The sequence below is a fragment of the Paralichthys olivaceus genome, chromosome 6 (genome assembly GCF_024713975.1).
Source record: "Paralichthys olivaceus isolate ysfri-2021 chromosome 6, ASM2471397v2, whole genome shotgun sequence".
Lineage (NCBI taxonomy): Eukaryota > Metazoa > Chordata > Actinopteri > Pleuronectiformes > Paralichthyidae > Paralichthys > Paralichthys olivaceus.
This window is the reverse complement of record NC_091098.1, coordinates 22635210-22649326: the sequence shown is the minus strand read 5'-3', so window position 1 is coordinate 22649326 and position 14117 is coordinate 22635210. Positions and strand designations below refer to the sequence as shown.

Genomic DNA, 14117 nt, shown 5'->3' with positions numbered 1-14117 from the left:
TGGGTCTGAGTGAGCTGACTGACAGAGGTTGGTATTTGTGACTGTGCAGAGGACGGGCTGTGGACATCTGGCAGCAGCAGCAGCCCTCACAGCTGGAGCACATGGGGGTCTATTGATTACAGACCAACCTGACTTTGACATATGGTGATCTTTTGTTATTTTTCCTTCCATTTCAATTTCATTAGCAGAGATTTAAACTGCCGAAATAATAATATTATATAGAGACATCTTTCTTTTGTTGAGTCTATTGTTACGGCATCAAATCAATTCGTAGACACCACCTATTCATCCATCCGTCTATCTGCTATACTGCTCAGGGATGTGAGGGGTGGGGCGAGAGGCAGGTACACCCGGACAGCTCGTCAATCCTTCACAGGGCTAACACACACAAACAGACAAATGCATTCACACTCACACTGAGCGGTAAATTAGTTTTCAATGCACTTAACCTGAAAGTCTTTGGACTGTCAGGGGAAACTGGAGGAAACTCCTCAGACATTGAGCAAACACACAAACCCCCCCACAAAGATTTAAAAAAAAAAGAACTACCAATACAGTTTCTTACTTTGCTGTTTTCTATTTGTCAGATCATGGATCAGGTCTTTTTTTGCCTTTTTACTCAATCCAAAATAATTTAGTCAGCAGTCACAGGTTTCTGACGGCTTTATTAGTTTCAATCCAATTTGGATTCTGTTTTTTCGATGGCACAAACGCACAACATGCCAACATTTCAATTTCAAGGCTAAAACAAAAGCCACACCAGCCGCACGCCTGCATCACTGGTATATATTCATATTGCAGTATGTCAGCAAACAGCAACAGGTGGGTGAAATGTTCCCACACTGTTAATTTACTCTCAACTACACAGTGTACTGAAGTTTAATAACTGCAAACAAAGGTCACAGAGCTTGAATGATACTTTTCTGCTCAGCCACAAAGGTGAAGTAGCTCTTCACCTCCTGGCATTTATCCAGCTATATAGGTCAATATGAGTTTAGTCTGAACGCTGAATAGATACACTGTGTCACGTTGAAGGTAAAATGCCAAGAGCGCACACCACTGGGATTTACTGTCATCCGCTATCACCCTAATAGAGTGATTCAGTATTGGCTTTTTGTCTTGGACAGCGGGGTAGTTTGATTTTTTTTTTTATAGGCGTTCAATCGCTATAGCAACTGCTGTATACTGCTTGACACATGAGCTGCAGGCCGAGGTGCAAAGGAGAGATGAGTGGAGAAATGATTTCAAAGATGAATCAATCAGATATAAAACACCACCACCGCCTCAAGGGACAGGACGTCTCCAGAGCTTTCCATTAATAGTAGGACAACACAGTTAAGACGAAATGCACTCACAGGATTCTCTGCCTCCTCTTTTTCCCTCATCTCGGTGGTTTATGAAGCAGCAGCTACTTTCAATCACATTTCAGTCTTTGGTCAGATTCTGGGAGGCTACAGAATCAACAGAATATTGTGGGTCTGTGATTTACAACAGAGGACAGAGAGCTGAGACTAGGAGCCGTCTGATCTTGAATGTGATGTAAGTTATGTTTGCTGAGAGACTAAATTACTCCCTCTGTTTTAATTTGCTCTTATGACCGCTCAGAGAGATACGACGGCACGGCAGGAACAGGGGACAGAAGCACGTTAGCTGAGTGACCCACAAATGCAGAGCTAACAACATAACATAAAACAAGACCATTCCCTGGATTGTAGTTATTAAAACAGCCAGTAAATTAGCTGAGAATACAGAAAAACACATTATCCTCTTATGATTTATAGCAGACTGGGACTTGTTAGGACAGGAGTGGGCAGCAAGATGCATATTTCAAATATATGCACCGACATATTCTGACTGATAATGTCATCAAATGCAAATCTAAAAAAAAAAAAAAGCGATCAAAAGCATCATTCAGCGCGTCTTTGACAGTTCCACCCCAAACTACACACAATGAGCTTCTGAAAGGCATTCTGCATGACGGTTATGTGGGAAAGCATTCGATCAGCATGGTGTTAGACACGTGCTTACTACTGTAGTTTGGATAAAAATAGATCAGAACCACAAAATGAGAACGAAAATCATGAAATCAAATAAATAACAGTGTAAAGTAAAATAGAAGTCAATAAATCAGGAGTCCTGGATTTGGACTGGGGAACATAAACAACCTGAAATGATGTGCTCTCTCCAAATTGTTTTTCTTCCAATGTCCCACTACTGTCTCTTTAAACCCCCCAGTCTGAGGTGATCCATCACCTCCAGGTGTAAGCTCCCTCACATTAGAGCCGCTGTGAGTAGAATTACTACTATTGATATTGTTTCTGTTATTCATACCAGTGGTACTACTGCATTCCACATTGGAAAACCTGATAATATTGTTATTTTTCACATCATTTGCACACAACATCTCCATAGTATAACTATTAGTAGCAACATCTGCAGAGATGAGATGGACAGATAGATTTATTCTTTATTGTTCCAGGAGGAAAATTTGTTTTCACAGCCTCATGCCCCAAACATGTATCGACAAATAGACGTACACACACACAGTATATGTATGTACAGAGGGGTTTAACATTTACAGCTGCTGTGAGAAAGGAGACAGAACTATTACTAAAGTGAAATGATCAATATTAACCCTGCTGCCCATGCTGCTTTTGCAACAAACACACAACTACTTTGCGCATGCGCCACTATATCGCTGCTAATGCTGCTAACGCTACTACCACGAGTAGAAATAATACACGTTTTTGTGAAGTGCAGCCAAGATAAAAACCTGTTCGTACTGCTGCAAAAATTCATGTTACATAAACTACTGTAACTGTGCATAAAATAGCATTACTTGTTTCTGGTATGGATGCATATCCAAAACATACATATTTCAGACTTTTCAACTTTGGTTTATTGAATTGCATCTTTCACAGTCCTCATCAGTGGACAATGCATTTTACTAAAACGTCTTTAATACAAATAAACTCCAAAGTTCAGAGACGAGCAACAGGTAGATAAATGTATATCTGCAGCTGTGTCACTTTAAATATTCTGGAAGGCTCTAAACCAAAGCAACATTTGAAGACTAAACAGGGCTTTAGTGAAGTTGCTCTTCACATGTGTGTGCTGCTGCAAGTTATCACGTGGCAGCACTCGATGCATGGAAGCAACGTGTATGCAGTATGTTCAGTTGCACCTTAATTGTTTAACATACTCCAGATGCTGTTGATATAGTCAGCCCCACATGTAATCTGAACTATGAAGCACAGCAGCAAAAGCACTGGATTTTAATCACGACACGCTGGTCCAGCAGCGACACACATGGCTGCGACAGCCCTGCTCTAATGTGCTGCACGACAGCAACTGTAGTACTTTTAACAACACGTGAAACAGCACTTACAGCCTGCAACATGGGGGACACTCGTCCGAGCAGACACAGTGACCAGAAACTGTCCAGAAACCGTCAAGAGTCCCTGCCGTGTGAAAACATAAAGTGTCAAGACTTTTTCAAACAGCCTCATGAGAGATGCAAGTTAACTTCCTTCACTGCTCAAAAAGCAAGGACATGAAATCTTGTTTGTCCCTGAAGGCGTCTTAAGGAGTCAATTTGCTCAGACACTAGTCGTGAGTCAGGAGTTGGCTACTATCAACTCTCCAGTGTTCTGCAATGAGGCAGAGTCACAGCAAACACTTGAAGAAGCATGTGGCCACAACAGACTAATTTATTTCAAAACTCAGCTACGGCACGGACACAGCTGGACATGGAATCACAGTGATCACTCAGCATGCTGGGTAGAAACGTGGAACTTCAACTTCTTGTGGCAACGTACAGAATATATATAGAGATTAAAAAAGCTCAAACACAACACAAGCACAGCACAAGCACAGCACTACAGCCAAAGGTTGAACTTAACACTTCTAACCTTCTATTTTATTTTCCATTGGTAGAGTCCCAAAAAAAATACTGCCTCTTTTGTCTTTTAGGAAATGCAGGTGTCATTCACTGGCATCTTGACCCAGAGGAGTCCAAGCAAAGCTGCTTTTCACTGCATGGTGTTATACCAACAGAAAAATGTAGAAAAGAAAAACATATATATCCTTGGTGTGGACTGAATCTCAGTCTCAACAGAGCACTCGTCAACAATAGAACAAAGTGAGGAAAGAGAGCGACGCGAGGAGAGGGAGAGAGAGAGAATGAGAGAGAGAGGATGAGAGAGAGAGGAAGACCGCTCACTACTGTTCTTCCTCTAAGAGCCCCCTCCTCCTCTTCACTTGTTTCACCTCACACACACACACACACACACACACACACACACACTTTCCCAGTGTTTCTAGTAGTCGCTGTTACAGCAGCCTGCAGTAAAATGACAAATACCGCTGCTAGGAGACGATGTGCGCACGTGCCGCCGGTAAACAGACGCCCTAATTTCCCGTTTCTGCCGCCGCCTCCTCCTCCTCGAGCCGCGGGTCCTTCAAGCTCCTCTCAACTCGCTCCTCATCTTTATTGTTGCATATTTAGTCCAATTACAACACTTCTCTCATTGTCACGCATTCAAACTCATCTCCTCTGCTCGACGCGCCTGGCTGTGACGCGTCTCTTTCCATGCAGTCTGCAGAAAGTCTGCACAACCATTCAGAGAAAGAAAGAAAGAATTAAACAAGAAAAAAGGACGACAGGGTTTTCTCCTTCAGCTGCAAACTGCAAACTGACTCCTGCTCTGTTTGCGGTAGTTTACCATGTTTACCCAAACACGCCCACTCCTCCGCTCCTGCATTGTGTTTGTCACGCCGGTGCCAGTCAGTACTGTCAATGCGCTCCCCTGCACACCAACAGCCGGTGTGCATGCAGCTATGCGGGGCTGAGATTTGGAGAAACTCTCCTGGGCTCGGGTCGTGAGGGATTTTTCTTTCTTTCTTTCTTTTTTTTTTTTTTGCAGGAGCGCAGGGACTTTTGGAGCAATCGGGGGGCGGACGGTGTTGTGCAGCTCCGGCAGCTCTTGTGCGTCCTGCCCATGGCTCCGTACCTGCAGTGCTGCAGAGAAAAGGCGCCCCTTCCCCCACTCTGCATTATGACAAATCAAGGCAGGCAGGCAGGCAGGCAGGCAGGCAGCTGTGCCATTAGCACATCACAGCACAGTGAGTCTTCCACGCGAGAACAAACCCACAAATCTGATGTGTGGCTGTGGACTCACGCTATCATAACGCACGTATATGACACACAGCCCGTGGTTAATCAGGTTAGTGACCGTGCAGGGGTTAAGCCAACGGAGTTTGAACGGTCACAGTTGGACATCAGGGGGGGGGGATGTGGAGGTGCACTAATAAATGGCCAAGAATCATTACTCGATTAGATGTGCAACGCTCTTTGCTTCCCCTGTCGTGCTGCAACACTGTTGACATTATCGATGAGTGCACACACCCCGGTGATTACATCCTGCCCTACTTCTGAAATAACTTATGATGGATGGACCGAGTGGCACGAGGGGAAGTGAATTTCTCTGCGATTCCAAAAGTGCGCTTTTCTGCCAGAGTCGCTGTCCACAGAGCGGTGGTGCTGAACCTGGAGGTCACGCACGCATCTGCTAAAACCTGCAGGGACACTTATATACTGTGTGCGTTTTTCTATATCTTGACACACTTCAGAATTACACACACACACACACACACACACACACACATCAGTTTGATATGATGTTGATAATTGGTATATGCACATATGAAACAAAGTAAAAATGATCTACGATTTAATTGAAGCTGTTTTTAGATATTGCGAATGTAATTTTTCTACATCTGTGAAGATTCTTTTATCAATAAACAAGTGGTTCACCAGGAGCCACAGAGCAAAATTTAGATGAAATCCAGGAAAACTTCCAGAGCAAATACTAAACTTTGTGAATGTCCTCTTGCCTTTGCCCCGCTCAAATCCAACATTGCACATTGCCATGCAACAACACAGGGAGAGAAAGCAGACAAGGGGTTAATATAAGTAAGGTAATAGGGTGGGCTGTGTTCTCCCTGAGACAGTCAGCTCCTCCTTAACTGGTTCTGTGAATGGGCCAGTGAGGCAGTAGGGTATGAATGGCGGAGGGATCCACTGGTGCTGCTGTGCATGGGAGCCGCCAGCTCTCGATTACTCACTCCCACTCCCTCAAGAGCCGTCTGCAATGCAGCTGTCCTGTGAGCCTGTGCTTCACCGTGCCCTACTTTATCCTGTCAATGCTGAAGTACTGCAGCAATGCCTCACCAGCAAAACACGCACGCACAAACACACACACACACACAGACATACAATTACTCACACGTTAATTATATTCTGCTGAACATGCCTACAGAAGGTCTCCTGACTCACAGACTTAACTGGAATTTGAACTGAATGGAAATTTGCCAGCCCTGCAGCATTTATTGTTTTATATAGAAGACCTCTTCAATACAGATTTATAAAAGCTTTCTTACTGTGATGGAGTCACATATAAAAACAATAAATAATCTATACAAACTCTGTCACTCCATTTGCACTGCTACATACACATCGAGCTATCATAGCGGCTGACGAGATGAGACATTGAGACAATCTGAACCGATCCTAAAATAAAACTTTGAATATGATGTGATATTTCATTTGCACTTTGCAGAGGAAGATGCTCCAAAGTGAAAATGAAAATGTCTCACTCAACACATTTTAATACAACAGAGTTAACTCTTAAATCAGCTTCACTTGGCTAATACCAAGTGGTCCTGGGCAATGTGATTGAAATCTATACCACAAAAGTTTAAAGAATATTCTATATATATATATACATATATATATATATATATATATATCTACTATTCATATATTGTAGAACATAGCAAGATTGTTAAAGGTCAAAACTTCCATTAGGTTCTCTCTTACAGTTGGGAAAATACATTTAACATATCAATATTTCTTTATTAAACACAGTTCCAATGCAGACATTTGATAAGACATTGGTATTAACCCCGGAAACTCACACAAAAGAAACATTACAAACCAGGACTAAGGTTTTAATAAAGAAGACGACACAGGGGAAAAGTATTGAATTCTCTGAGTTACCACAAAGTTGTTAGTGTAACAGGTCAAAGAAAAAGCAAGCTTACCCACCTCTGAACACAAGTACACAAATCATTTATGAAAAATGTCACACAAGAGACATGACTTTCTTCAATGACCTTCTGGATAAAATGGCTGAGCCCTGGTCATTTTGCAACTTTTAGATGTTCCTATAAGTACCATCGTAGACACAGACCAAAGTGTTTAACATCATAATTGATCTTTTGGCACTTTAACAATAACAGCAGGTTTGGCTTCAGGGAGAGCTAATGCTTATGAATGTGTATGTTTTGAGAAATTATGTAAAAGCAAGTGATTTGTAGCGTAACAATGATGATTCAGCAGCACATCAATCAAAATTAACCAAATTAACAGCAGCAGGAGATTTGTGGAGGCAGACAGAAGAATCATAACAGGGGGGGAGAGAGAGGAAGTACAGAAATCATGATAGAGAGAGTCGGGGGCGAGGGACCAAATGTAAAACTGAAAAGAGACGTACCATCCAGCGAGAGCCAGTCGTGCTGAGATGATGGCAGTGAGGGAAGAGCGCGAGCCTTGTACTCAAACACCACTGAGTTGGAGATGATCTGGTTACTGACAGCCACCTGTAGTGTCACCAGACCGGTGTCATGAGCTGGAGAGGGGGAGGATAATGAGAGTTCAGTGCCTGTGCAGTATATACACAATATCACTATTTATATTTAATATAAATAGTTAATAATAGATTGAATAGTTCTATGAATAAACCTAAAATGTGAACTGTATTAAAAATGTGTAGAACGTTACTTTGCGGACACAATGTGTGGGTGAGCTCCCTCCTGTGTTACCTGGGCAGTAGCAGCGCAGCACCCCAGGTTGGATAAGAGAAGCTGGGACTGAGATCTGGTCAAATAGACAGCTGTAGTTTGAGCTGGCCTCTTGCCATGGCCCAGTGATCAGCACCTTAACTCCGCCCTGCAAAACGGGACAAATGGTTAAAACAAACTCTTCTTGATTATACGCCGCCATCTACAGTGCAAAGATGAGAACAGCACCAAGGAAAAGAAAACAGCCTCAAACTGATCTCTGCTGCCATCGTGTGCAACATCACATTTACTTCAATGCACAAATCTTATTCAAACACTTAACCCACCCTGATATTACACCACTGTCCCCCTCTAGTGGCTGGACGAGGGGATTACGGTGAAAAGTGCTTTACCCTGTGCATAACATAACAACAAGTGGTGACCTTTAAGTAAAGGAAATGAAAACAAGAAATGGGAGAAATCCAGGTAAAAATATACTTAAATTATTTTATTTTTTTTACCAAAGAGATATATGCATAATGTACCCAAATTGCTGTGTAGGATTTACAAATCTCCATGCAGGTGAACAATAAAGCTTTATTCCATCTATGTCAAATCATTACAGCATAATCAGGATGTAGTGATACCCCATGTAAAAGATAAACAGTGTTATGCAAGGCTGTTCATATTTGATGGTTATTTATAATCATTTACTGAAGGCCCAATCGTGTGGATGTGCATGGTGACACCTAGTGGTCAGAATGGAAACATTCCAAGCAGACAAATTTGGAAGTAGTTGAAAATAATGGGATAAACGTACATCATCATGATGAAGGGAATCTAAGGTCCCGTGGGTTTAGGGGGATATCTACTGGTATATGCATAATCATTTTTTCATAACTTAAAACTACAATTTTTGCTATCTTAGAATGAGGCTTGTATATTTACATCAGGAGCTGTTCCTCTTTCACAGAGACTGCCATCCAAACTCTGACTTAGAACTTTAGTGTTTTAACTAATGGCCACTGATAACACAAAATCCCACACACTGAAACTTTAAGGTGAGTTACGGCTCAGCCTAATAATGTGGGAAGTGTTTACTATCCAGCTGGATACAGCAGCAACTCAAAAGTTGCTAAGCACATCCAGCTGGATTTGTTCTCTACTTTGCCAAAACAAATGACGGCTGCAAATGATAATGGGTGTGTTTTTTATGGTCTGTAACTCCTGTCCTTTTTAACACCCCAATAAAATAACATCAAACTTTGTTTCTAAAGTGCCTTTAAAAACCAGAGTCACAAAATAAAATATAGGTACAGAGATAGCAAAACATAGAAAAGCCAGATATCAATTTTATTCTTTCTTTTCTTTGTTTTTACTTGGAAAGAAATGGGCTGAACTCCTATTGGTCTGCTCTGGTTCTAAACGCAGACTTGACTCTTAAAGAATCTGTTTCTCATGACCCAACATCTGGCACACACGTAAAGTAAAAGAAGCCGTGAAAAAACTGTGGATGTGAAAAAATAAAGTGTCCAGTCACTCACCTCAGGGTAGGACCACTCAGGAGAGTAGTCAGTGACCATGAAGAGCCGACCTGTGGCCTGAAGCATCCCCAGAGCCCCCTGCGCTACGGCTGCAGAGACCACCTCTGCTACATTCATGTAGGACAATGATCCTGCATCTGTGTTTCCCCCAGCTCCGGCCCCTCCGCTCAGAGACTGGGGACTGCAGCAGGATTGAAGGCAGAGGTCTGAGCTGCTGTATCCAGAGCTCCTCGCCCCTCCGTCCTCCTGGCCTTGCTGGGGGGGCCCACCAGCTGTGTTCTGACTGTCGGAGCTGTGGGACGTGACGAGCTGGTGAGCATACAAGGCTCCTCCAGCTGACATGGTGGCTCCACTGCCATCCACTGAGATGAAGTCATTGATGAGGTCAGAGAACTGGTTTCCAAAGGAGATGTCAAAGTGATCCAAGCTGATCTCCATGCCTGTCCCCCCTGCTCCTCCATTGCTGGCTCCTCCACCGAGCCCCTGATGGGTGCCAACTGTGTTATAGAGTCCCTGGACCATGCTTGTGCCTTGGAGGAGAGGCTGCATCTGCTGTTGCTGCTGGGAGCGGTTGCTGCCATCATTGTTGTTGTTTCCATTATGAATTGCTACTCCTTCTCCTGCACCTCCATTCCCTCCTCCGCTACCGTCCGAAGCCTGTTGCAGGTAATGCTCTGCACCCCCTCCCTCTCCATTTCCTGCCCCACAGGCCTGGATGTGGTCTCCTGGCTTAAGCATATTCTCTGCTCCATTCTCAGTGGCTCCAGCCTGGGCTGAGCTCACGCTACCTTGCTGCTCTAGACCCACCACCTCCTCGTGCTCAGTACCGAGTCCAGGAAAGGTCCCCTGGTACTGAAGCAACTGAAGAGAGCCAGGATGGCCGGGACCCTCTGTGGGTGAGCCTCCGTTACAGTTGGCCCTGTGCTGGGTCTGGTGGCCCTGGTGGTGGTGGTGAAGGTGGCCGTTAGTGCCGGGGGAGTCTGTCTTCACCACCTGTAGCCCCATGTAAGCTCCAGAGTCATGAGAGTTGTGCTCCATCAAATGTGTTTTCTGGCCCATGCTGGGCCTCCCCTGCTGAGGCTGGCCAGTCTGAGAGGCATCCTGGAGGAAGAAGCTAGGGGAACGATTCTGGTGCTGCATGTGAGGACTGGACATGGCTTGACCATAGCTCACTGTGGTTGTGTTGGAAGTATAGTCCTGCTTGGCATCAATGGCACTGAAATCCATCTGCTCTAGGGTAGTGCTAGGACTGAGACCCCCACCAGAGGGAAGCAGGGAGCCCCCTGTGGTCAGACTAAGGCTGCCCTGGCCTGAACCAGCACCAGATGCCACAGCCACCCCACTGCCACAGTTCACTACTGCCCCCACCTGGTAGCCACTCTCCTTGGCCAGCTGCTGCTCAAACGATGTGTCTTCTGTCTTGATATTCTTTACCAAAGCTGAACTGAAGGTGTAGCCATTGTCTGACATGGTGGGGGAGCGCTGGAGGGTGCCGTTGGTGCCACTGCTGCCACCAGAAGAAGATGAGGTCGAGGAAGAGTTGCCCTCTGTCTTCATTGCACTGCCTCCATAGGTCTGACCTTGTTTGGGGTTGTTCAGGAAGCAGTCGGGGTCAAAGTTCATATTGGTCTCTGGGATCTTGATGCCTCCAGCGTCTAGACTGCTGGAGAGCACCAGTTCCTCAGACACCCCAGCAGCAGACAACATGGACAGGCTGTCTCCTGCTGCGGTGGTCCCAGGTTCCCCCACTCCTCCGCTGGGGAAGGCAAACTTGTGACGATCGGAGGTCACAGACAGCACCAAGCCCTGTGAGGTGGCATCTGCACCCATCAGGTGAGTGTTGGGACCCCCAGTGGGGGACATGCTGTACACGGGATCTCCAGTGACCTCAGACATAAAGACACTCTGGGACAGGCCAGACATGACGGAGGCCACGTGGCTCATCCCTGTCACCACGGGGCTGTCAGCCATGTCTGGATCGCTGTTGAGGCCGCTGCTGATGGAGACAGGGGAGTTCTGCGTGGTGTCAGGAACTTCAACCTGGTTGGTGGACGACACCTCTGTGCTGTTCTGGTGCAGCAGGACGGGCTTGTGGACTTTGCCGTTGCGTTTCTCCCTGGCACTGCCCCCTCCGCCTCCCCCGGAGCTTTTGCCTCCCCCGTGGGCACTGTGCTCGGTCTTCCCCTCCGACACATCATTATTTTGCACCTCAGAGTGGGCACTGCTGTAACCACCTGAGCGGGGGTCCACTTTGGGGGAGATGATGCGGTGTTTGGCGCTGTTGCATTTGTGGTGCACGCTGCTCCCTGCACCTATATGAGGACAAACAGAGGAAAAGACGTTGGGGATTTGTTTGGGTGAGGAGGGCAAAGAAAGGAGAAAAAAAAAAGAGAAGACAAAGTTTGAGTGTACTTGAGAATTTGATGAAACAAACACTGAAGGAGCAGAAACAAAGATGGATGACTTGTTTTTTTTCATATTTATCAGTCTGTGAGAGACTGCTTTTTTTTGGGGGGGTGATAAAACTAACCTTTCTTTATAGTTTAAAGTGAGTGAAGCGTATGGGACGTTTTGCATGGCTTAAAAACGCAAATTCGTTAAACGCAATAATTTGTTTTTATCAATCTCTAAACCACTTCTCTACATGGTTTCCCTTGAGTTATATCCGAGTGAAATCACACCACTTAAAATATAAGATTGACTAGCGTGACATTTGAGAACAGCTTGGCTATTTCAGATATGGCCCTGACACGGTTATCAGTAAACAAAACAATAACAAACAAAAAAAAAAGCAATAACCCCGAAACTCAATTTCAGTATAAATCACCTGCCAGTAAAAGACCTCAGCCACCTCGTCTGCTCTGCCATATAACAAACAGTATCTTAACGGCCTTTTTGCTTATCTCATTGAATTCTCAAGTTCCCTCTTGAGAATAAACTCCATCCCCCGCCATCCACCCGCTCGCCCTTACCCAGGGTGCCCGTGCAGAGGCAGTTGTGAGTCCGGGGAGGTGGCTTAGTTTGGTGGCTGTCCAGAATCTGTTGCACTAGCTGCTCCACTGAGAAGCCAGAGCTGCTGTTCCCATTGCTGCAAGTCCACTTGATGCCATGAACTGCCGGGAGAGAGGAGGAGACAGAGACGTCAGCCAGCCCAACAGACCACCAGCCACGCCAACCCCCCGCCCCACCCACTGTCCTCTCTGTCTACGTGCCAGTATGCCTCCGGTGGCTCACTGGACACCTCTGAAATGCCAAAGTTAGAAAGATACAACAGAAAACTTTGTTTTGCCCTGAATGGAAACAAAGTGGCCAAAGTGTAAAATAATTTCATTTATTAGAGTTGCATTATTTTTGCTTTCAAATACATGCTCTGACTATTCTTTATTTCCATGCTCTCCTTTCTCTCCGCCTTCATATTGAGAAGACTAGAAACTCCAGCATCTTTCCTCCTCGCACCTATGTCTCTTGTTTCCTCTGTCCAGAAATGAGCAGTTGCTTTTCTCTAGTCTCACCTCCCTGTAATGTCAAGCCTCATGTTGTGCACTGTTCATTCTCTATTGTGCCTCTCTCCCTCCCTTGTGTCAGCATCTGTAGCGCCTCTGTGGCCTCCCCTGTGTGATTGCCGATGAAGGTGACAGTAACATCAATCCTTCCGCCCTTCGCCCTTACCCCGATCTATATGACTGTGTTCTGACAGGGAGAGCCTGTGGGGAGGAACATCACCTAGCTGCTGCCTGATCTGCTGCAGCACCAAAGGAGAAAGAGTGGCTTGCTCCTGTGAAGCTCCACTCGCTGCCTCAGTCACACCTCGCGAGCACCTCCTAATACTTTTCTTCGCTCCACTTGTTAAACAGCCAACACTTCTGATGAGACAGATAGTGGTTTTAGAGGCTATAAGGTGGAGGGAGACACCACTGAGTGCTGCAGTGAACAGGCTCTCAACCGGTAAAAAATGTAAATGTTCAGAAGGGAAGCATATTTAAACCATCAAACAAAATCAAGCCAACTTGAATTCAAGTCCCTCGCACTTCAGTACCTTTTTTGGTACATTTTCCACACATATATACATATATATAGAGAGAGGGGGGGGTTTCACCATACATGTCTGTTTCCATATTCCATAAAGGGCGATAGAATCAGCAGAACAGGGTGAGCATGATGCAGATTAAAGACAGAGCTGGTTAATGCTTAGCTGGGAAACATGATTGCATGACTGTGATAAGGATCGAACTTGAAAGCTCCAAGATCCTTTGGCAGATTCCAGGCTGGTCACCAGCAGATGTCAGCAGAGCGGCTGTGATCACGCTACGATCACAAGCTGCACAGAAAGCTCACTGTGGCAGGTTAGAAAAACACAAACAGGATTATTTCTGATCTATCTTAAATTCAGATTTTATTCATACATTAATCTACAGGAAGTGAGCTGAAGAATAAAATGACAGGACGCCAAGAGTTTTATCAAATGTCAATATAATTACTTCACACGTGTCTAGAGATCTCATTTGACGGTGATGCTTGAGTCACCATTCACATCCTGACACTGAATGAGGTGATGCTAGTTTTACTAACACAATGATGATCGGCACAATAAGAACGCAGACATAAATCCTCCCCCTGCAGGACAGAGGAGCAGACATTCCACTAATCTGACTCTGGGATTTAATTTTAATTTGATTTTACTTTTAATGTGTCTGTCAAACATTAATGAAACAAGTAAGAATGAGATTTATT

General features: G+C 44.9%; 1 protein-coding gene across 12 annotated transcripts in view; it reads right to left on the bottom strand.

Annotated features, from left to right (window-relative positions):
- camta1a (calmodulin binding transcription activator 1a) overlaps positions 1-14117 on the bottom strand; it is a 275197-nt gene that overhangs the window by 17325 nt on the left and 243755 nt on the right. For 7 of the 12 annotated variants that reach the window (XM_069526124.1, XM_069526125.1, XM_069526126.1 and 4 more), the window contains 4 exons: positions 12359-12499; positions 9387-11698; positions 7885-8011; positions 7557-7691 (listed from right to left, as the gene is read on the bottom strand). In XM_069526124.1, coding sequence (XP_069382225.1) covers positions 7557-7691; positions 7885-8011; positions 9387-11698; positions 12359-12499 — 2715 coding nt within the window. Of the gene's footprint in view, positions 1-3911; positions 4282-4363; positions 4699-4724; positions 5053-7556; positions 7692-7884; positions 8012-9386; positions 11699-12358; positions 12500-14117 lie in introns of those variants that run through there. The other 5 variants (XM_069526130.1, XM_069526136.1, XM_069526133.1 and 2 more) reach the window with 4 other exon arrangements.